Source organism: Chiloscyllium plagiosum, unplaced genomic scaffold (genome assembly GCF_037043375.1).
Source record: "Chiloscyllium plagiosum isolate Xiang-an unplaced genomic scaffold, Cpla_swu_hap1 HiC_scaffold_11, whole genome shotgun sequence".
Classification (NCBI taxonomy): Eukaryota; Metazoa; Chordata; class Chondrichthyes; order Orectolobiformes; family Hemiscylliidae; genus Chiloscyllium; species Chiloscyllium plagiosum.
The window spans coordinates 88,561,738-88,586,011 of NW_028270149.1; the positions used below are offsets into that span (position 1 = coordinate 88,561,738).

General features: G+C 42.6%; 1 protein-coding gene across 1 annotated transcript in view; it reads right to left on the bottom strand.

Annotated features, from left to right (window-relative positions):
* Positions 1–24,274, bottom strand: part of LOC122557042 (cyclic nucleotide-gated channel alpha-2-like) — a 76,563-nt gene that overhangs the window by 26,863 nt on the left and 25,426 nt on the right. The window contains exon 2 of the mRNA XM_087991817.1: positions 6,440–6,550. Within this exon, the coding sequence (XP_087847943.1) occupies positions 6,440–6,550 (111 nt within the window). The remainder of the gene's footprint in view (positions 1–6,439; positions 6,551–24,274) is intronic.

Below are 24,274 nucleotides of genomic sequence, written 5' to 3' on the forward strand. Positions count from 1 at the left end.
GATTCCAGCCTCGGGCGACTGCCTGTGTGAGGTTTGCACATTCTCGCCATGTCTGCGTGGGTTTCCTCTAGGCGCTCTGGTTTCCTGCCACAGTCCGAAGATGTGCAGGTCAGGTGAATTGGCCATGCTAAATTGCCCGTAGTATTAGGTGAAGGTGTAAGTGTAGGGGTATGGGTGGTTGCGCTTCGGCGGGTCGGTGTGGACTTGTTGGGCCGAAGGGCCTGTTTCCACACTGTAAGTAATCTGTAAGTAATCTAATCTAAATTGCCCATAGTGTTCAGGGATGTGTACGTTAGGTGCATTAGTCAGGGGAAATGTAAAGTTTTAGGGTAGGGGTATGGGTTTGGGTGGGATACGCTTCGGTGGGTTAGTGTGGACTTGTTGGGCCAAATGGCCTGTTTCCACACTGTAAGGATCCTATGTCAAAGAACTGGCTTGAAGGTAGAAGACAGGAGGTGATGGTGGAGGGTTGATTCTCAGACTGGAGGCCTGTGACTGTGAACCTGGTGTGCCACAAGGATCAGTGCTGGGTCCACTACTTTTCATCATTTATATAAATGATTTGGATCTGAACATAGGAGGTATAGTTAGTAAATTTGCAGATGACACCAAAATTGTAGGTGTAGTGGACAGTGAAGAAGGTTACCTGAGTGTACAATGGGATCTTGATCAGATAGGCCAATGTGCTGAGGAGTGGCAGATGGATTTTAAATTAGATAAATGAGAGGTGCTACATTTTGAAAAGGCAAATCAGGGCAGGACTTCTACACTTAATGGTAAGGAACTAGGGAGTGTTGCTGAACAAAGAGACTTTGGAATGCAGGTTCATAGTTCCTTGAAAGTGCAGTCACAGGTAGATAGGATAGTGAGGAAGGTGTTTGGTATGCTTGCCTTTATTGATTACAGCATTGAGTATAGGAGATGGGAGGTCGGTGTTGCAGCTGCACAGGACATTTGTTAGGCTAATTTTGGAATATTGTGTGCAGTTCTGGTCTCCCTCCTAAAGGAAGGATGTTGTGAAACTTGAAAGGATTTAGAAAAGATTCACAAGGATGTTGCCAGGGTTGGAGAGTTTGAGCTATAGGGGGAGGCTGAAAAGACTGGGGCTGCTTTCCCTGGAGCATTGGAGGCTGAGGGGTGACCTTGTAGAGGTTTAAAAAATCATGTGGGGCATGGATCGGGTAAATAGACAAAGTCCTTTCCCTGGGTTGGGAGAGTCCGGAACCAGAGGGTGAGGAGAGAAAGGTTTAAAACACACCCAAGTGGCATCGTTTTCACGCAGCGGTTGATACATGTATGGATTGAGCTGCCAGAGGAAGTGATGGAGGCTGATACAATTACAACATTTAAAAGGCATCTGATTCGGCAGAAAATTGGAAGGGATTAGAGGGATTTTGACCAAGTGCCTGGCAAATGGGACTAGACTTATTTAGGATATCTGGTTGGGTCTGTTTCCATGCTGTACATCTCTCTGACTCTATGATAGCTTTCTCTTTGTGTCCTTTTTTTCTTGTTAAGAAAGACTGAATTTGAGATCAAGTCACTACCTGAGGCATCAGGACCATATGTGGAGAGATAAGTAAAACCTCATAGATCATTTGTTAAGATTACATGGGAGTCAAGAATATGTGACATGGTCTTGAGATACGGATGTAAGCGTGTAAAAGTGAATGTTACCTTGGAGGTAACAAACATGAGTTAGAAAAACATGCACTGAAGAACGGGTCTCAGACATGTACACCTATTTGTGGAACGGAATAGTGTGGCCTTGAAGAGCACAATAACACAGTTTAAAGGATAAGACACTGACACATAATCCATCAAGAAACTGACTTTAAAACAATGAAAATAGTATTAGTGAAAGGCTTGTAAAACGAATTGAAATCAAAGTAATAAGTGTGATTGGCTATTATGTCAAAATGTTACTATAATGAAAGAATATGGACTCTGGGAGGAGTAATAGTGGACTGACTGAAAGGGTCCATCGGATGACAAACAGATACCCCATCTTGAGTGTTTGTATGATGCATGTACTGCAGTGTTTAAACCAGTAAGTGAAACTGTAATGTGTTAGGACAGTTAGTGTATGTGAAAGAAGGCTGAGCTCAGACTCTGGTGGTGTAGGAGTTGGTAGTAAGGGAACCCCAGGAAAAATAAAAGGTAGGAAGCATAAGCTGAAGATAAAGCCAGATGAATGTTACAGCTCTATTGTTTGATAGCATGTATACTGTAGCTCAAAGGGGGTATTTGCACATGGAGGTAGTTACCACTCAATGATACATTCATTCATGAAATTGGCAAGGAAGGAAACATATTGAAGAGGTATCCTCACAATGAATACTGATGAAGAGAGCTGTAGAAATTTTGAGTCGATGCATGATGTTATTTTACTGTTATTGGTCAGGGTGATATGTGGATTCGGAACTGGAGGATAATAAAAAAACACACAAATTAAGGAACCTGAATCTGGAATATACTGAATTTTAGAGCAAAGTATGTCAGTAGATTAACTGGAAAAATGTAGACGATATCCTGGTTGCCACAGTTAGGTGGCTGCAGTAATTAAAATTAAAACGCACAGAAAGATCTAAACATCAGAACAGAAAGGAATTGACGAACAACCAGCTGATCTGGCTCTCCCTTTCCTCTCTCTATCTCTCTCCCTCTTGCATGTTCTAAAGGCCCTCACCACATGATCACCAAAAGGAAACAGGAAGGGGATCTTTGACCCCAGGATAGGAGCTGGAATAGATTAATATATGTTTGATGCAGTTGCGCAGATTGCAATTAAGAATATTACTGATGTTAGTGTAAGCATGATGATGTTAATCCTTTGTGGGATCCTCTCAATTTTGATCCCATCAGAGGCTGTCAAACACGTGATGAAATGGGAACACAATGTTAACACAACTTACTGATTCCATTATGGCCTTGACCGTAGATCACTGGTGGGATTGATTTAATGACCCAAAGGCCATTGGGATCATTAATTTGATGATACACCCTATTGTTGTATTGGTCATATTGATATTGGTTATTTTCATTGTAGTTAATTTTCTGGTGTAGTTTACATACTCTTATTATGTGTTCTTCGTGTGGCTATCACTGATTTGCACCAGCATCTGCAACTGTAACATGCGCTATAAATATCATCAGGGGTAGATTGTATAGAATGGGTTAGAATTGTTAATGCTATATGACCTTAAATAAGTCTCTTGATGGGTGACTCACATTTCTGTATGTGCCAAAGACAGCACAATCAATTTGTTTCTCTGTACTTGCGGTTTGTTATATTTTATAAGAGAGAGACTTTCATTCTGAATCATTGGACTTCCCCTCAGACTGGAATCGCGAACGGTGCTGGGAACAAAACTAAGCTTCCAGAACATTGATTGATGGGCAGAAGGGCGTGAGACTTGGTTTTTTTCCATCTTTTTATTTATTTAATAAATATCCATATTAAGTAAATTTGTGTTGTTGAGTCTTCTCTTAACTATATGTAATTGAATGTGAAGAATCATTTGGATACACTATGTGATCCACGACAAACACTCTCAACAAATGTCAGCATATGTGCCTACCGAAGACCGGTGTTAAATAATTGTCACCTCGAATCTCGGAGGTGAATGACCAGATACTCTTCTAATAACCTCATACGTTTATATACAACCAAAGAAGCTGTATCTTCATTGCACATAGCCTATCGGTAAGAAGTTATATCAACCTCTGCGTAAAGTATGGAATAACCTTCAGTCTCAGAGACTCAGCAATGAAAATGGATCAGTATCAATAGTTACCATGGCAGCAGTACTCACCACAGGAATGACACTTCCTGGGAATGAGCAGATACTAGACAAATAGCCAAAGACAATGCAGATGCAAATCTTTTGAAGACCTGCATGTTTTAACACTAGCATGAAATCCATGTGCAGAGACTGATGGAAGTGGTACTGACAAAAGTTAACAGACTGTTTTCCTAATAAATAATCACTTTGGAACCATGTTTATTGGGTAATTTGAAACTGCAATTGATAATGTTTATGGAGAATTGCAATTGCGGTTAGTGTACTAGCTAACTTCTTGTAGTTGTGTGATATCCAGCTCTGCCTTTGTGTGCAGTCTGTGGCAACCATTACATACAATCACTTCAAACACCTTGTGTGAATTTAACTGTCTGCGCAATTACACCTGCCTCTGAGTTTCCTGCTCCTCTTCAGGTTTCCACATTCTGCAAAGTGGTTCCAAAATTAAAGATTTCCTAAATTCCAAACAAACATTTCATGTTCCCCACTTTCCTCATTCCTCAATCATTAATCAGGCACGATGGAAGTGGAGTCAGTACTGGGATATGGAGAGTGTTTGACTCTGCAATGGTGGGGGACAAGGCAATTAGGGAAGGCTTTGGGGTTGGGGAGGGGAGGGAGTGAATATTCTGGAGGTTTACAGCCAAGGTGAAGCTTATAAAGGAGCAAGTTTTGAACTGCTTTATGTAAGGAATGTATCTCTGGTCAGGTGGAGCTCCCACAAGGTGACTGATCACAGATGGATGCCACATCAGTCAAAGAGTGTGAATGAGAGACAGAGAGTTGCATCAAATGCAGGTGGCAGGTCTTAACTAAGACCCCACCCCCATTGCTTGTCAAGAAGGCTGAGTAAATTAAGTACCACTCAGGCACATAACAGCCAATTATGACTCATTTATATAGCAGTAACAGGATGGGTCAGAATCAGCATGGAGTTATGCAGGGGAAATCGTGCTTGACTAATCTTCTGGAATTTTTTGAGGATGTAACTATGAAGACGGACAAGGGAGAGCCAGTGGATGTAGCATACCAGGACTTTCAGAAAGCTTTTGATAATTAGGGCATATGGTATTGGGGGCAAAATACTGACTTGGATTGGCTGACTAAAAGGAAGCAAAGAGTAGTGGTAAACAGGTCCCTATTGGAATGACAGGCAATGACCAGTGGGGTACCACAAGGTTCGGTGCTGGTACCACAGCTGTTGCAATGTACATTAACAATATGGATGAAGGCGTTAAAGATAATATTCACAAATTTGTTGATGACACAAAGCTGGGTGGCAGGGTGAAATGTGAGGAGGATATTAGGAGAATACAGGGTGACCTGGACAGGCTAGGTGAGTAGGCAGATACTTGGCAGATGCAGTTTAATCTGGATAAATGTATGGTTATCCACTTTGGTAGTAAGAACAGGAAGACAGATTACTATCTAAATGTAGTCAAGTTAGGTAAAAGGGAAGTACAATGAGATCTGGGTATTCTTGTACATCGGTCAATGAAAGCAAGCATGCACGTACAAGCAGGCAGTGAAGAAAGCCAATGGCATGCTGGCCTTCATAAAAAGAGGCATTGAGTATAGGAGCAAAGAGGTCCTTCTGCAGATGCACAGGGCCCTACCTGGAGTATTGTGTGCAGTTTTGGTCTCCAAATTTGAGGAAGGACATTCTGGCTATTGAGGGAGTGCAGTGTAGGTTCACGAGGTCAATTCCCAGAATGGCAGGACTATCATATGTTTAAAGATTGGAGCGACTGGGCTTGTATACACTAATTTAGAAGGATGGGAGGAGAAGTGATTGAGACATATAAGATTATTAAAGGATTGGACAGTCTGGAGGCAGGAAGCACGTTTCCGCTGATGGGTGAGTCCAGAACCAGAGGACACAGTTTAAAAATAAGGGGTAGGCCATTTAGAACAGAGTTGAGGAGAAACCTCTTCACCCAGAGAGTGGTGGACATATGGAATGCTCTGCTCCAGAAGGCAGTGGAGGCCAAGTCTCTGGATACTTTCAAGAAAGAGATGGATAGAGCTCTTAAAGATAATGGAATCAAGGGTTATGGGGATAAGGCAGGAATAGGATGCTGATTGTGTATGATCAGCCATGATCATGATGAATGGTGATACTGGCTCGAAGGGCTGAAGGGCCTACTCCTGCACCTATTGTCTATTATCTATAATGCCAAATTCCATCCAGCAAATACTTCCAGCCAACAGAGTTTGGCAGCTGTCCATTGTCAGCAATGCACCTGGGATGTGTGGCTGCTGGTGGTGTTGATTCAGGGACAAAACCAGGAATTAGCCTTTGGATCCTTCAACACAAGTGTGTGAAGGTACAATAGGAGTCAAGGGGGTGATAGGAGCCAAGGACAGGAGACTGGCTGTCAGTGTTCCTACCCCTCCACCTTCCCAATGGCAAGGTTTCAATCAGACAGGGTTTCCCCATTGCCTGAACTATATTACAGCTTGAGCAGGTCAACGGTGACTAATTCAAAAGTGTCAAAGGTGAGCGGGGCAAGGGCAATTGGTTGAAGGGTGACTGAGTTAAAAGTCTGAGGGTGAAGACCTGAATGTGATTGACAGCGGTGTTGTCCATGAAGACTGGTAGCTCAGTGACCTGTGCACTTGATTATTCTCTTTACCTGGACAGTGCCCCTTGTCCTCGGAATGAATTCTGGGAGAGCAGCCCTCCTGGATCTAGAGCAGATACTCTCTGCAACTCAGAGCTGGTATCATCAGAGGCAGATGCTGTTCTGTAACAAAAGTGAAACATAACATGATTGACTCATTCCATGTGGGTCAAAAAGGCCGATCCATCAAACTATGCAGTTCCCAGTGAAGCAATCCAATTAGCTGCAAGCCTTCACTCTATCCCCAAAATCCTGCATTCCACATTCAATTTGTTTTTGAAATAATTCATCTTTTTCCAGTCCCATATGGGCAGTGAGGTTCATGCCATTGTTGCTCACTGCCTTATAACCCTCTTAAATCTCTTGGACAAAACCTTAGAACTAGATTAGAGTAGTGCTGGAAAAGCAGAGCAGGCCAGGCAGCATCCGAGGAGCAGGGCAAAAACCTTAGAACTGCCCATGAGTCCTTCTACAATCAGCTGATGGCTAGAGTATTTCCATGTCAAACCTATCTAACCCGATCATTTTCAGGCGGCACGGTAGCACAACAGTTAGCACTGCTGCCTCACAGCGCCAGAGACCCGGGTTCAATTCCCGCCTCAGGCAACTGTCTGTGTGGAGTTTGCACATTCTCCCCGTGTCTGTGTGGGTTTCCTCCCACAGTCCAAAAATTTGCAGGTTAGGTGAATTGGCCATGCTAAATTGCCTGTAGTGTTAGGTGTAGGGGAATGGGTCTGGGTGGGTTGCTCTTCGGAGGGTCGGTGTGGACTTGTTGGGCCGAAGGGCCTGTTTCCACACTGTAAGTAATCTAAACAATCAGCTGATGGCTAGAGTATTTCCATGTCAAACCTATCTAACCCGATCATAAACTTGTTGCCAACCAAATCTGCCCTTCAAGGAGAACACTCCTAGTTTCTTCAATTGAATTGTAAGAGGGAGCAGAATTCCTTTTTTATTGGAACTATAAATTGAAATGCAAATTGGACTGATCTAATTGAATTACCAGGAGAGTTTTGCAAATTAAAAATTCAGTGTTGCAAATCGGGAGCTATGTAATGCATTGTTGCTTTTAGAAGCAGTGAGACGGATAATTTGAGGCTTACTAATGTCTTTTGATTCAGTCAAATTCTACCTGACAAGAGAGCTCTGATGGAGTCACAGCGTGTTATAAATTCTCATATTCAGGAAAAGGACTGTGAGTCAACTATTAATAATGATACACAATAATACTCATTTATTTGACACAATTAATGTTAGAATAATAAAGTATACTATAAACTAACGATAAACACTACAAACTACTTTATGCATTAAAATAACGTTGTATGATCAGCCACCACCACACTAGAACTTAACCAGGCTCCACGTGGTGATGTCGTCTGGTCTTCTCCCGAGGGTCTCAGGGGTGTCTTCTCTTTCGGTAGTTATTCTCGAGTTACCGCTCTGAGCAGGGTTTTGCAGTGATTCTTATCCTTCAAAGTCTTTGTGCCCTTTTGGGAGGGTCTCGGGATCTGCCAATGGATTGATCGGGTTCTATTACCCTGATTGATCAGACCCAACCAGCACTGGCACGTTGATGGCAGGATGGCCCTTAGGTATCCATTATGGTAGGTGCTGGGTGCATGCATCCTCCTCCAAATAAGAGTGCGAGGTGCCTCAATGTCTGGTGAATGATGCGAATGCTCCTGATTATCCTGACGGCAACATTCCATTGTCCCATTCAAATCCAACTTCAAGTGTGTATTGCAGGGTCTGCAGCTATCAGGTTTGTTTGCAAACTGTGGGCAGCTGGAGCCTATCTAGATAATGCAGCATGTCACTTTACTCAAGGTTGGCTTCCATTTCCCAGCATGCTTTAATTTATGGCCATTTTATCGAAGTTCGTCGTAAATCCTGACCAGCCACAACCTGCTTCAGAAAGCATCTCTCACAGTCTCTTTTCTTGTGGGAAAAAGATAGAAAAATGAAGAAAGCTTAAAAGAAAGAATTCTAACAAGAAAAGGTCTAGGCCATAAGACATAGGAGCAGAAATTAGGCCATTCAACCCATCAGGTCAGCTCTGCCATTCAATCGTGGCTGATAAGTTTCTCAACCCCATTCTCCCTCTTTCTCCACATAACCCTTGAGCCCCTTGATACTCAGGAACTCAGAATATCTGTCTTAATATATTCAATGATCTGGCTTCCAGAGCCTTCTGTAGCAATGAAGTCCAAAGATTCATCATTATCTGCCTGAAGAAGTTACTCCTTATCTCCATTCTAAAAGGTCTTTCCTTTACTCTAAGAGTGTGCTGTCCTACCAATGGAAACATCTTCCCAATATCTACTCTGTTCAGAACATTCAGTATTCTGTATGTTTCAATTAGATCCACTTTCGTCCTTCTAAGCTCCATCGAGCATAGACCTAGAGTCCTCAAACATTCTTCATATGTTAAGCTTTTCATTCTTGGGCCCATTCTCGTAAACCTCCTCTGAACATGCTCCAGGGTCAGTACATCCTTCCTGAGATATGGGACCTAAAACTGTGCACAATACTTCAAATGTGATCTAATCACGGCCTTATAGAGCCTAAGAAATATATGCCTGCATTTATATACAAGCCCTCTCAAAATAAATACCATCATTGTATTTGTCTTCCTAACTATTGACCACACTTATAAGTTTGCCTTGCGAGATTTCTGGACTAGAACTCCCAAGTCGTTTTGCACTTCAGACTTCTGAATTTTCTCCCCCTTTAGAAAATAGTTCATGCCTCTATTCTTCCAATCAAAGTGCATGACCTCACACTTCACAACGTTGTACTCCATCTCCCACCTGTTTGCCCACACTACTCACCAGTCCAGATCCTTCTGCTGCCTCTCCACCTCCTCAATGCTACCTGTCCCTCTACCTATCTTTGTATCATCTGCAAACTTAGCCATAATGCTCTCAGTTTCTTCATCTTGATCGTTAATGTCTCAAGTGAACAGTTGTGGTCCCAGCACTGAGCCTTGCGGAACACCACTTGTCACAGGCTGCCATCCTGAGAAGGACCCCCTTATCCCCAATCTCTGCTTTCAGCCAGCCAAGCTTCTATCAATGCTAGCACCTTGCCTCTGACACTATTGGCCCTTATCTTACTCAGTAGCCTCCTGTCTGGTTCCTTGTCAAAGGCCTTCTTGAAATCCAGTTTGATAACATCCATTGGCATTCTTGGTCTAACCTGCTGTTACTTCCTCAAAGAATTCTAACAGATTTGTCAGGCATGACTTCCCCTTGATGAATCCATGCTGACTTTGCCCTATTTTACCATACACTTCCAAGTATTCAGAAATCTCATCCTTCACAATGGTTTCAAAGATCTCACCCACAACATGAGGTTAGGCTAATTGGCCTGTAATTTTCCATTGTCTGCCTCACTCCCTTTTTAAACAGGCCGATCACATTAGTGATTTTCCAGTCCCCTGAGTCCTTCCCTGATTCTAGCGATTCCTGAAAGATCACCACTAAAGCTTCCACTATCCCTTCAGTTATCTCCCAATGAACTCTGGGGTGTAGTCCATCTGGTCCAGGTTATTTATCTACCTTCAGGCCATTCAGTTTTTTTAGTACCTTCTCCTTGGTGATGGCCATCATACTCAGCTCTGCCCCCCTCACTGTCTTGAATTTTTGGGATATTACACATGTCTTCCACTTTGAAGACTGCCGCAAAGTAATTATTCAGTTCCTCAGCCGTTTCCTTGCCTTTTATATATCTAAAGAAACACTTGCAGTCTTCCTTTATTTTATTGGCTAGCTTAGTCTCATATTTAATCTTCTCCCTCCTTATTTCGGTGGAGTTATGGATAGTGTAGAAGGTTGTCCGAGGATACAGCAGGATATAGATCAGTTGCAGATGTGGGCAGAGAAATTACAAAGAGTTTAATCCAGGTTGGTGTGAGGTGCTGCACTTTGAGATATCAAATGTTAAGAAAAAGTTATTAGCAGGACTCTGAACGGCATTGATGTACAGAGGGATCTTCAAGTTCAAGTCCATAGCTCCCTGAAAGTGGCCAAGCAAGTATATCGGGTGGTAAAGAAGTTGCATGACATGCTTGTCTTTATTGGTTGGGGAATCGAGTACAAGAGTCAGGATGTCATGTTGCATTTTTATAAGACTCTGGTTAGGCCACATATAAGTATTGCATTCAGTTCTGGTCACCCCATTATAGGAAGGATGTAGAGGCTTTGGAGAGTGTGCAGAAGAGATTTACCAGGATGCTGCCTTGATTAGAGGATATGAGTTAAAAGGAGAGGTTAGAAAAACTCAGATTCTTTTCTCTGGAATGGCGGAGGCTGAGGTAAGACTTGATAGAAGTCTATAAAATTATGAGTTGCTTCGATAGGATTAACTGTCAGAATCTTTCTGCCAGAGTTAAAATGTCTAAAAGTAGGGGGCATGCATTTAACATAAGAGGAGTAAAGTTCAAGGGAGCTGTGAGGGGCAAGTTTTTTACATAGAGAGTGGTAAGAGTCTGGACTGCACTGCCAGGGGTTGTGGTGGAGGCAAATGCAATAGGGGCATTTAAGAGGACTTTTAGATAAGCACAAGAATATGTAAGGAATGGGGGGATATGGATCAAGGGCAGGCAGAAGAGATGAGTTTAATTTAGCATCATGTTCAGCACAACATTGTGAGTTGAAGGACCCACTCCTATGCTGTTGAATGTTCTTACGGTTTGCCATAATTTTATCATCAGCAATTATGAAAATATTACTCTTCTCTCAATATTCAAGTTATTTAAATTGAGCAAGAAAAGCAGTGTCCCAGCACTGCTCTGAGAGAAAGACAACAGAAAGACAGCTGACGACCATCATTCACTGCTTCCTGTCCTTAAACTAAATTTTCATCCAACACTGACCCTCCAATTCTGAAAGCCTCAGTTCTATTATTCATATCCTTAACATCCTTATTACTGGAGGCATAGATTTAAGGTATAAGGCAAAATGTTTGAAGGAGATGTGAGGAAATCTTTTTATCCAGAGGATGATGAGAATCTGGAACTCATGCCTGTGAGAGTGGTCAGAGCAGAAACCTTCGTAACATTTAAGGAGCATTTAGATTTGCATTTGCAGTTCCACAGCATACAAAGCTATGAGCCAACTGCTGAAAAATGGGATAGAACAGTTGGATGCCTATTTTTGACCAGCACAGACTCAATGGGTGAAGGACCTTTCTTCTGTGCTGTAGACCTCTATAACTTTATGTGGTACTTTATCAAACATTTCTTTAGAAATCATTCAGACAGTATTCAATGAAATATTGAGGGTATTTAACAAAAGCAGAATGTTAATCATGAGTGACTTTAATCTTCATGTCGATTCGGATAGTCAGATTGGCAGTTAGCCATGAGCAAGAATTCAGAGAGTGTGTGCAGGTGAGTTTCCTAGAACATAATGCGGTAATTCTAACCAGGAATTTGGCTCTTTTGGGTCTGGTGACATGTAATGAACCAGGATTAATAAATCAGAGTGAAAGATTCCCTCGGAAATAGTAGCCATAACATGGTAGAATTTAGTATTCAGTTTGAGAGGCAGGAAATTGGGTTGAAAACAACTGTGCTAAGTTTTAGTAAGGCGGTACGGTGGCTCAGTGGTTAGCACTGCTGCCTCATAGCACCAGTGTCCCATGTTCAATTCCAGCCTCAGGTGACTGTCTGTGTGGAGTTTGCACAGTCTCCCCGTGTCTGTGTGGGTTTCCTCCAGGTGCTCCGGTTTCCTCCCACAGTCCAAAAATGTGCAGTTCAGGTGAATTGGCCATGCTAAATTGTCCATAGTGTTAGGTGCATTAGTCAGAGGGAAATGGGTCTGGGTGGGTTATTCTTCGGAGGGTCGGTGTGGACTGGTTGGGCCAAAGGGCCTGTTTCCATACTGTTGGGAATCTAATCTAATCTAAGGGTAAGACGAGAGCACAGGAACAGGTCCTTCAGCCCACCATGTCTTTGCCATCTATGTTGCTATTCTAAACAAGTCCCATCTGCCTGCACATGGTCTGTATACCTCTATTCCCTACTGTTCATGTATCTTTCTAAGTCCCTCTTAAAGTTTGCTATTGTATCTGTTTCTACCACCTCCCCGACAGCATATTCCAGGAACCTACCACTTTTTGCATGAAAAAAATTGCCTCACATTTTAAACTTTACCCCTATCTTTCTATCCATGCTCTCATAATTTTATGTACTTCAAACCCTCAGCCTCTGATGCTCCAGCGAAAATAGTCCAAGTCTATCCAACCTTATTTTTGCTAATATCTGCCAATCCTAGCAATTACAAAGGAACGAGGGAAGAGCAAGCTCAACAGCACTGGAAAAGGAATTTAGCAGCAAACCCAGTTGAGGAACAATGGCAGAACATGTAAGAAAATAATGTGCGACTCACAGCCAATGAGGAAGAAGGATTCAAGGAAGGGGATAGCTAACTTTGGTTAACAGGGGAAGTTAAGGATTGCTTCAGATTGAAAGAAAACAAAAAACATATAATGTGGCAAAGATTATCAGCAAGCAGAAAACTGGGAAAGTTTTAAATCCAATAAAAGATGACTAAAAACAATAAAGAGGGAGAAAATACACTTTAAGGGCAAACGTGCAAGAAATATCAAGATGGAGAGCAAGAGCTTCTTTAAATGTAAAAAAAGGAAGTGAGAACTTAAAATGAGCACAGGCTCTTGAGAGAATGAAGCTGGGGAAATAGTAATGGGATCTGAGAAATTACCAAGGAGTTGAATAAATACTTCTCATCAGTCTTCACAGTAGAAGACACAAACAGTGTTCCAAAACTACTAAATATTCAAGGGGCAAAAGGAGAGGAAGAGAAAAGTGTGCTAGGGAAAATAATGGGGTGAAAGATCATTAACTTTCCTGGACCTGATAGGACACATACTGGGATACTAAAGGAGGTAGCTGCAGAGATAATGGATGCACAGATTGTCATCTTCTAAAAATTCTTAAATTCTGGAGAGTCCCAGAGGATTGAAAAGCTGCCAATGTAACACATTTATTTAGAAAGGGAAGGAGATAGAAAGATGAAGGGCCTTTGCCCAAAACATCGATTTTCCTTCTCCTCAGATGCTGCCTGACCTGCTGTCCTTTTCCAGCACCACTCTAATCTTGACTCTAATCTCCAGCATCTGCAGTACCCACTTTTGCCTAGATAAAAAGATAACTGTGGGCCAGTTACCTTAACATATTTTATTGGGAAAATGTTAGAGACTATTATAAAGGATATTATAGCAGAATATTTAGAAATACATAATATGGTCAAGGAATGTCAGCATGACCTCCTGAAGGAAATGATTCCTTACAAAGATTTCTTGAGGAAGTCAAAAGCAGGACAGATAAAGGAGAAGCTGTGGAAGTAGTATATTTGGATTTTCAGAAGGCCTTTGTTATGGTACTACATGTTAGGTTACTTAATAAGATAACTGATGTTGGAGAATATTAGCATTGATAGAGGATTGGCTAACTCATAGAATGTAGAGAGTTTGGATAAGAGGAGGCATTTTCAGGATGGATACCTATAACTAGTGGTGTCCCACAGGGTTCATTGCTGGGGCCACAATTATTTACGATAACATTAATGACTTGGATGAGGAAAGTAAATTTACTGGAATCATGTTTGTGGATAATATAAAAAATAAGTGGGATGGCAAGTGATAAGGTTGACACAAAGAGTCTGTGAAGAGGTCAAGACAGGTTAACTGAATGGACAAAAACTTGGCTGATGGAATGCAATGTGGAAAAATGTGAGGTTATACAGTTTGGCAGGAGGAATAAAGGAACTGAACTTTATTTAAATGGACAAGAACTGCAGAGCTACAAACAGGGGAATTTGAGTCCTTGTCCACAAATCACAAAAAAAATTAAACATCCAAGTTCAGCAAGTATAGGGAAGACAAATGGAATGCTGACCTTTATTTCAAACGAAAGGACTATAAAAGTAGAAGCCAGATCATGATTGGATTATTGTGAACAGTTTTGGACCCATTATTGAAGGAAAGATATACTGGCATTGGATATAATCCAGAAAGGTTCACCAGGTTGAAACCAGCCACGGAAGGACTGTTTTACGAGGAGAGATTGTGCAGTTTGGACCCGAACTGGTTGGAATTTAGAATGTGCCTTATTGAAACATATGAGATTCTTAGAGTACTTGAGAGGGGAGATGCTGAGAGATTGTTTTCATTGTTATAGAATCACATAGCACGAGAAAAGAAATCAGTCCAACTGGTCCAAATTTCCCAAAGCTAGTCTCACTTGCCTGCATTTGGCCCATATCCCTCTAAACCTTTCCTATTCATGTACCTATCCAAATGTTTCTGAAATGTTTTAACTGTACCTCCATCTACGACTTCCTTTGGGAATTCATTCCACACACTCCAGTGAACTATAGACCGGTGAGTTTGATGTCAGTGGTGGGCAAGTTGTTGGAGGGAATCCTGAAGGACAGGATGTACATGTATTTGGAAAGGCAAGAACTGATTATGGATAGTCAACATGGCTTTGTGTGTGGGAAATCATGTCTCACAAGCTTGACTGAGTTTTATGAAGCAGTAACAAAGGGGTTTGATGAGGGCAGAATGGTAGATGTGATCTATGTGGACTTCAATAAGACGTTCAACAAGGTTCCCCATGGGAGACTGGTTAGCAAGGTTAGATCTCATGGAACACAGGGAGAACTAGCCATTTGGATACAGAACTGGCTCAAAGGTAGAAGACAGAGGGTGGTGGTGGAGGGTTGTTTTACAGACTGGAGGCCTGTGACCAGTGGAGTGCCACAAGGATCAGTGCTGGATCCACTACTTTTCGTCATTTATGTAAATGATTTGGATGTGAGCATAACAGGTATAGTTAGTAAGTTTGCAGATGACACCAAAATTTGAGGTCTAGTGGACAGCAAAGAAGATTACCTCAGATTACAACGGGATCTTGATCAGATGGGCCAATGGGCTGAGGAGTGGCAGACGGAGTTTAATTTAGATAAATGCAAGGTGCTGCATTTTGGGAAAGCAAATCTTAGCAGGACTTACACACTTAATGATAAGGGCTGCCACAGGCTGCCGTGTGGAATGGGCTGCCAGAAGAAATGGTGGAGGATAGTACAACTGCAACATTTAAAAGCATCTGGATGGGTAGATGAATAGCAAGGGTTTGGAAGGATGTGGGCCAGGTGTTAGCAGGTAGGGATTGGGTTGGGATATCTGGTTGGCATGGACGAGTTGGACCAAAGGGTCTGTTTCCGTGCTGTACATCTCTATAACTATGATTCTATAACTCTCGATTTCAACAGCGAGAGAGCATGAACCAGGGGCCAGCTGGGAAGGTAAACTTGAATATAAAATAGTTACCTCATGAATCAGCGGTGTGAAGGCTGAGCAGGAGTGGAAGCGGACATGGGGAACTGTTGGGTAAGTGATCTAATACATTCAGGAAGTGGCTAAACTCGAAACACTACACGCGCAGTGTTTCTCACCTGTCCTCCTCCACAAACCAAATTACACTCTGTGTGGCGAGTTGGTAAGATAAAGTTTTTTTAAATCTCTTTTGGCAACTTAAATCATAAGGGATGGAAGCTAGGGCAGTTGCATGCTCCTTTTGCAGGATGTGGGAGGTAAGAGTCATCACTAGTATCCCTGTGAGAAGTGCACTCAACTCCAGCTCCTCACAGACTGCATTAGAGAACTGGAGCTGGAACTGGATGAACTTTGGATCATTCGGGAGGCTGAGAGGGTGATAGATAGGGGTTGTAGGGAGGTAGTCACACCTAAGTTACAGGATAAAGGTAACTGGGTGACTGTCAGGAGTGGGACAAAAATAGGCACACAGTGTAGGGACCCCTATGGCCATTCCCCTCAATAGTAAGTATCCCGCTTTGGATACTGTTGCAGGGATGACCTACCAAGGGAAAGCCACAGCGTCCAGGTCTCTGGCACTGAGCCTGGCACTGTGGCTTAGAAGGGAAGGGGGGAGAATAGGAAAGCGATAGTGAGAGGAGATTCAATGGTTAGAGGAAAGGCTGGGAGATGCTGTGGTTGCGAACTAGACTTCTGGATGATATATTGCCTCCCAATACCAGGGTCAGGGATGTCTCAGATGAAGTCTACAGGATTCTTAGCTAGGAAAAGGGAAGAGGACCTGAAAAGTGAATATAGGGAGTTCGGGTGGAATCTATAAAGCAGACCAAGCAGAATAGTAATCTCAGGATTGCTACCGATAGCACATGCCAGTGAGGCTATTGATCTATCATTATGAGTATAAAGGAAGGGGGTATTTGGAAAACGCCCCAGAGCTAAGTGACATTTGCTAAGACATAACAGTTCTCAGCTCTAAGAGAAAGCACCATCTTATTTACCACATTACCCTGCCACACCATCTAAATTCCTAATGCAAGAATCTACAGAGAAAACATTTCTGACAGAAGGATCGGTGGAGAAGACACAAAGTTCCAGAAGACATGTAACCTGGCTGTAATTTTGAGAGACTAAATTCTATTGTTTTGTTATATAAGTGGGATTTGTGTTTATTTGAACAGCATACCATTAGAATCTTGTGTTATTCAGAAATAGTTAGTTAAAAAAGAATTGTTTGGTTTGTTAATAGTTTAGATAATTTCTTCATGGTTAGACTTAGTTAAATAAATTGTTACTTGTGGATTGTTAAGTGAGCATCAGGGATTTGTTTTACTTAATTACTAGAACCTGCTAACAAAACAGATTACACCTCCTCTCACACTCCTTTTAACAGATTATCAGGTGAGGCACTCCTTTTTGGGTGTTTCAGTTTTGGTCCTCAGAGGGGGTGTCAACCTGTTTTATAATAATAAGGAAGTTCTCCCAAACATTTCTCAGGAACATTTTCTTTACATTTATCTCTTTTCTAACATCAGTGATAATTGGAGAATTAAAGCGCCCCATTATAATATGTCCCAATAAAATTTATAGATTCCAAATCAACAAGCTCATCTGTAACTTGATAACCTGAGGAGAAATAATTCTATTCTTTCTTCCAGTTTCCAGTTAGCCCCTTGCTTAAACAGGAATTAGAACAAATACTCTCGTCCTGGCCCTCTGTCAATCCTCCTTCGAGAACACCAATTGCCTTTTTAAACAGAACAACAGCACCTCTTCCCCCAAGTCACCAAATTCCCAGAATTTAGTGTCCTGTGGAAGATTCCCTACAACTGGGGAGAATTTAAAAAAAAAATTCTACACCTACAAGTTGGTAGAATTTTGGAACATTCTATTACCACGTGCTAAATTGTGCACACTTAATGCTTAATTTTATTTCTGATATAGAAACTCTATGCTTCTTCCAGCATAATTATAGGAACTGGGCAGGACTGTCACCTGCGGTGAGCCAGATATCATAGCATAGTGGAACAGGCTTGGGGCAATAAGTCACTCTGGTTCCATGGAATTTAAAAACAAGGAACTGCGGATGATGAAAATCTGGAAAGAGAACAGAAATTGTTCTAGAAACTCAGCAGGTCTGGCAGCACCAGTGGACTTGAAATGTTAACTCAGTTTTGATCCATATTGTCACATTGCCAGATCCACAGAATTTCTGTGTTTGGTCCACAGATTTTATGTTTGAAGAACTGGACCAAAGTGAGAGTCAATGTACGTGGGACCCATACCTAGTCAGAATTGATGTGTTTTGTAGAAATATCCCAGTGAGAGTCAGTGTGCGTGGAAACAATATTCTGGTGAGAGTCAGTGTGCGTGGTAGGCTTATCTCTGTGGAGATAGGTTTATGTGGGACCCAATGAGAGTTGATGTGTGTGGAATCTATATCCCAATGAAAGTTAAAGTGTGTGGGACCCATATCCCAGTGAGAATCAGTCTGTGTGGGAATTATACCCCAGTTAGTGTGTATGCAATTCCTTAACTGCCACCCTTCCTGTGCATTGTTTGTCCTGGAATCATGTGTCCCTGCTGTTTACAGTGTACAATGCACGAACCTGCTGACTCCATTTTCCAATCTCTCGATTTCCTCCTCTATTGCAGTTTTCACTGAGAGCTGATGTGCTGACAGATTATTCATTTGTTGGGCCACTTGTGGAACAATCCACCTATCTGGGTAAAACAGAGAAAAAAATGTTAGGATGTGTGCTGGTAAACCTGTAGCATTGAACTGGGAGCCATAGTGAGAACACCGGCCGTCACTGTCTTGTATCCACGTCCCACATGCTCCTGAGCAATGCCACAAAGTAACGCTGCTTCTAATAGAATGGATGAGTCAGGGCAAGGCCTGCCTTTCAGTTGAGACACTGCCCTGATAGCTGTCTCGAGAGTAGGGTGGGTGTTGAGTGAGTGATCTTGCTGCCCTGCTGTGTACTGCCAAACGCTCACCTCTTGACAGCGACATTGGATAGTTAAATGCTCTCTCTATGCTGTTGGAGAATCAACCTTAGGCCTGACTTTTGCCACCTCTGTTCCCTCTGCCTCATGATCTTCTGTGTGAATTTCTCTGACTGCAGACACAGTCTCAGGTGCAGTTTAATGCACTCCTTTCACAGGTACAACGTGCAAATCCTGTAAGCAGTCTTTATTACTGCACAGTGAGCCATTTAGATTAGATTCCATAAATTGTGGAAACAGGCCCTTCGGCCCAACAAGTCCACACCGACCCTCCGAAGAGTAACTCACCCAAACCCATTTCCCTACATTTACTCCTGACTAATACAGCTAACACTATGGGCAATTTAGCATGGCCGCTCCACCTGACCTGCGCATCTTTGGACTATGGGAGGAAACCAGAGCACCTGGAGGAAACCCACGCAGACACGGGGAGAATGTACAAACTCCACACAGACAGTCACCCAAGGCTGGAATTGAACCTGGATCTCTGGCGCTGTGAGGCAGCAGTGCTAACCAGTGAGCAAGGGCCTTTGCTGATATCTACTGCCAACGAGCATTGTCGGAGTGTGGGCCTGACTCAACAATCATTGAACAGAGCATACAGAGTACAATCATAGAGTCTAGAGAGGTACAGCATGGAAACAGACCCTTCGGTCCAACCTGTCCATGCCGACCAGATATCCCAACCCAATCTAGTCACACCTGCCAGAACCCGGCCCCTATCCCTCCAAACCCTTCCTATTCATATACCCATACAAATGCCTCTTAGATGTTGCAATTGTACCAGCCTCCACCACATCCTCTGGCAGCTCATTCCATACACGTACCACCCTCTGCATGAAAAAGTTGCCCCTTAGGTCTCTTTTACATCTTTCCCCTCTCACCCTAAACCTATGCCCTCTAGTTCTGGACTCCCCGACCCATGGAAAAGACTTTGCCTATTTATCCTATCCATGCCCCTTATAATTTTGTAAATCTCTATAAGGTCACCCCTCAGCCTCTGACGGTCCAGGGAAAACAGCCCCAGTCTGTTCAGCCTCTCCCTGTAGCGCAAATCCTCCAACTCTGGCAATATTTTTGTAAATCTTTTCTGAACACTTTCAAGTTTCACAACATCTTTCTGATAGGAAGGAGACCAGAATTGCACACAATATTCCAACAGTGGCCTAACCAATGTCTTGTACAGCCGCAACATGACCTCCCAACTCCTGTAGGTTGAACTCCCAACTCCTGTACTCAATACCCTGACCAATAAAGGAAAGCATACCAAATGCCTTCTTCACTATCCTATCTACCTGTGACTCCACTTTCAAGGAACTATGAACGTGCACTCCAAGGTCTCTTTGTTCAGCAACACTCCCTAGGACCTTACCATTAAGTGTATAAGTAGATTAATCATATATCATGACAGCTTTGTGGAGCACTTCCATTCTGTTGATATGAATGATCCTGACCTTTCAATTGCTTGCCAGTTTAATAAACCACGTTGCTCATTCAAACATTTTTGTCCTGGGCCTGCTATATATCTTCCAACAAATCATAACGTAAGCTTGATAAACAGTACCTCATTTTGCACTCAGGCATCTTATAGCCTTCAGGTTTCAACATTGAATGAAACAACTTCAGAACATGGCCTCTGTCTTCCATTTTGATCGCAACCTACACCCAACACTGTCCCCTAGTCCCCAGCCATGCTTTGTTGGCTTTGGTTTGGGCAGTTTTCCTTTTCTCACTTCCATTTACCTCTATTTTATATCTCTATCCCTACTTCACCGCTGTTATCTTTCCATTTATCTTTTGATCTGGGCATTCTCAACATTTGTCCACAGTGTAAAAAACATTGTTTCACAGCCCTTTTCACTTCTGAAGAAGAATCATACCAGAGGCGAAATGTTAATTCTGTTTTTATCTCTCCCCAGACCTGCTGAATTTCTGTGAGTGTTCCAGTTTGTCCAGACAATTTCCTGAGTAATCCTTTCCCACTGGTTTCTCTCCATAGTGTTGGACTCCACTCCATGAGTGGAGATGAAACTTTTATCAAATCAGTCCTGGAGTGTTAAACTTGCCAGTTTTGGAACCTTCAGGCACATTTAAACAGTGACAATCATTAGTTAGCTGGAATATTGTGTGTTAAAACCGAGCTCTCAAACAGGTGTCTCAGGTTTGTACTTCCATTCAGTATTTGATTTTTACCCTTAACCTGTCCTTTGGAGACAGTGAGGAGGCTTATTTCAGGGATTAAATCTGTTTTGTGCTAATCAGATGCATTTGAAAGTCTGGTTTCAGCACACAGTTTTAATTGCTGATAAAATAATTTGAACTTGACAGGGGCAGAGAGTGGCCATCACGAAGGAGAAAGTGCTAGGGAAGCTGAAAAGTCTGAAGGTGGATAAATCACCCAGACCAGGTGGATTATACCCCAGGCTTCTGAAGGAGATAGCTGAGGAGATGTTTACTGACTAACACACAATAAAATGTTGCAAAATGGCTCAGAGAGTGAGGAAGCGTGTGCACAGGTTCTTGGGCCGGATTGGAGGTCCCAAAAGAGGTGAGGAGATGTCCTAAAATTGGAAGAGGGAATCAAATCTTCCTCATCCTACTGTATTATCTATGCAGGACCTGATACCTCTCAGCCTAGCTTCCTCTCCACATTCTTCTCCAGAGCAACTGAGCAAGATGGCCACGAGCATGTTTATACTGCTAACTCCTATAAGATTCCCAGCAAGATCGTGTTTTCTAGGGAATTTTCAAAATAAATATTGAATGATGGTTGAACTCCTGACAAAGTGTCCAGAAAGTTCCCCATCATATTCCTTTACGACCATAGCAGTGCGTCAATGCTCAGAGATAATGAACCTTTTATATAATGCTGAAAATCCTCAGCAACACTGTGTTTACTCCCAATTAGCTGGCCACTGTTGGGAACTTGTTTTGATGAATTCCTCCCCCAGTTACTGGGCAGCCTCATCATTGAGAGAAAACGGGCATTTTAAATGGCATCTAACTGTTTGAGTGCTCAGGAGAGTCGTTCCTGGCACTAAAAAAAGGTAAAAGCTAAGATGGAGCCTTGCATTAAATATAGATTAAACTAATGTTTCAGACCAAAATGTAACCTGGCCAGCCCTGAGAATAGTTGCAACTTGGAATATCCAGGGATAAATTAGCCCATCTATACAATTTTCCATGTATAACAGAATACAACAGTACATTCAGCTAACAATGTCCGGTCATGCGCTCTCTGCTACTCAGGTGAATAATAAAAGTATTAACATTCAGGTATAGTCTCTCCTCACATTGTATTTATCAATTACAAATCTCAGTGCTTTTCAGCAACACCTGCACGTCTCAAACCTCTTTCCTTGCAGGCTGATAGGTCACTTACAGTTTCACTGTTCCCCCACAACCCACCTCCTTACCAGATATGTCCTGAAGCTGATGTCTCTTCTGATGTCTCTAACCTGCACTCTGTAGCTGTTCCACAATTCAATCTCCGTATCTTCATTCACTGACAGGAAAGGCTCATTCACCATGTGCGAGTAATCTGTTTTCTTTCTCTCTCTCTCTCTCTCTCGTCAATTTTCTCAGCTCCCTTATTATGTTGCTGTTTAACCCAATCTGGGGAATGCGACGCCTGTGAGTCAGAAGTTGATTAAAACCACTGGAGACTGGACCAATCTCAGGATAAAAGTGAAAGCTGTGTTTGACTGAGTCAAACCTGAGTCTCTGAGTCGAGGTGAAGACATGGGTGTTGTGAACTGAGGGAGTGAGAGTTAAAACCAAAGGGCTACTGTCAAACACTGGAGCCTTTTGGAAGAGGTGTTCTGCTTATTTTCTTATGCTAATTAGTTAATTAGGGTGCTATTTCTTCTCAGAGACAATGGGGACTGCAGATACTAGAGAAATCAGAGTTGATAAAGCATGGCACAGCAGGTCAGACAGCATCCAAGGAGCAAGACATTCAATATTTCGGGTAGGACCCTTTCATCTAATGACTGGCACATGCCTGGCTTTCTGGTGAAAGAGTATAGAGCAGCAATGAAGGAAGATGTATCAGTTAGCTCAGCACTACAGCCAAAGAGATCTGACAGCTGTAGAGAGGTCCTTAGGTAGGGAACAAGGTAACCATAACCAGCATCAGCTCTGCCACTCTGCTGTTCAAAGACCAGGACCAGAGAGGGGAGAGATGAGAGGTGACAGGGGAGGGAAGAGACAGGAAAGATGAGGGGAGAAAGGAAAGGAGAGGGGAGTGAAGAAGGGTGGGGAAAGGAGAAAGAAGAATGGAATGGGAAAGAGGGGAGCAAAGAGAGGAGAGGGGCAAAGCAGGAGGGGTGAAAGGGAAGGGAAGGCCCAGAGAGGGGATGAGAGTGTAAGAGAGGGAAGTTTTGGAGAGGGGAGGGTAACAGCAAGAGAGAGGGGAGATAGGGCAATTGGATGAGATACTACCCACAACACATGGGCCCAAAACTTCCAATCAAATCCAAATTTAGCACCTTAGCTTGGTACTCATTATAAGCCCTGCATTGGCTGATGTGCTGTTTGGCTTCATTACTCATTTTGCCGAGTAGAGCGATCACTTGCCTTTCTCAGGCTTGAGTCTATTTCTTAGCAGTTTGCATGGATGTGCTTTAGTATCTATCCTCCCAGCTCCTTCAGGATAATTACTCTATTTCTTGTGTACAATATGCCATCATTGGCTAACTCTATTTTCCCATTAGGCTTTACAGCAATAGGTGCACCCTATGTTCTCAGAGCATTCTTTTTAACACTGCTTCCTGCAACACTTAGAGATTTGCATCTTGTTAGGTATTTTGCTAGATTTGAGCGAGGTATTTTCTGTTACATTACAGGGAATGATGAGCTGCTGCTTCTTACTGAACCTGGGAAATCTCATGCTCTGTCGTAGCAACCTCTGTTTTCTTCATTAAGAGTGCTGCTCTTGAAAGCATGTCTGCAATTTGCATCTGCTTCCTTCGATTGTATGTCATATCCAGATGATATCTCTAAACCAGAGTAATATTCTTTGAAGATGCTTCAGGGCAGATAGCAATGACTTGAAGAAAATGCTCTGAAAGGACTTGTAGCTGAATTCAGGGTTGCTCCAAATGCTGATCCTGCTGGCTTCACATTGCAGGGTTACCATCATTTATATCGTAGTATTTCAGCATGGACACTGATGTCACTAGGTGCTTGATTTTCATGAAGGGGTTTCATGTCCTATGCCCCAAAGCCACCGCACATTCCTGGCAGTAATTTGGTGTAATAGTTCATATTCTGGTGTCAGATTGGGCACAAATGTTGGCAAATAGTTAACAAATCCAACATGCGTTGGGACATTCCATCACTGTTACAGTTAACACCTTTAGGTAATCTGGCAAAGACCTTATGCTGTCAGTACATGACTGAGGTACTTGATGTCAGGCATTTTAAATGGAATTTTTCTGGTTCAGCAAGATCTGTCAAGCAGTTATGCTAGGT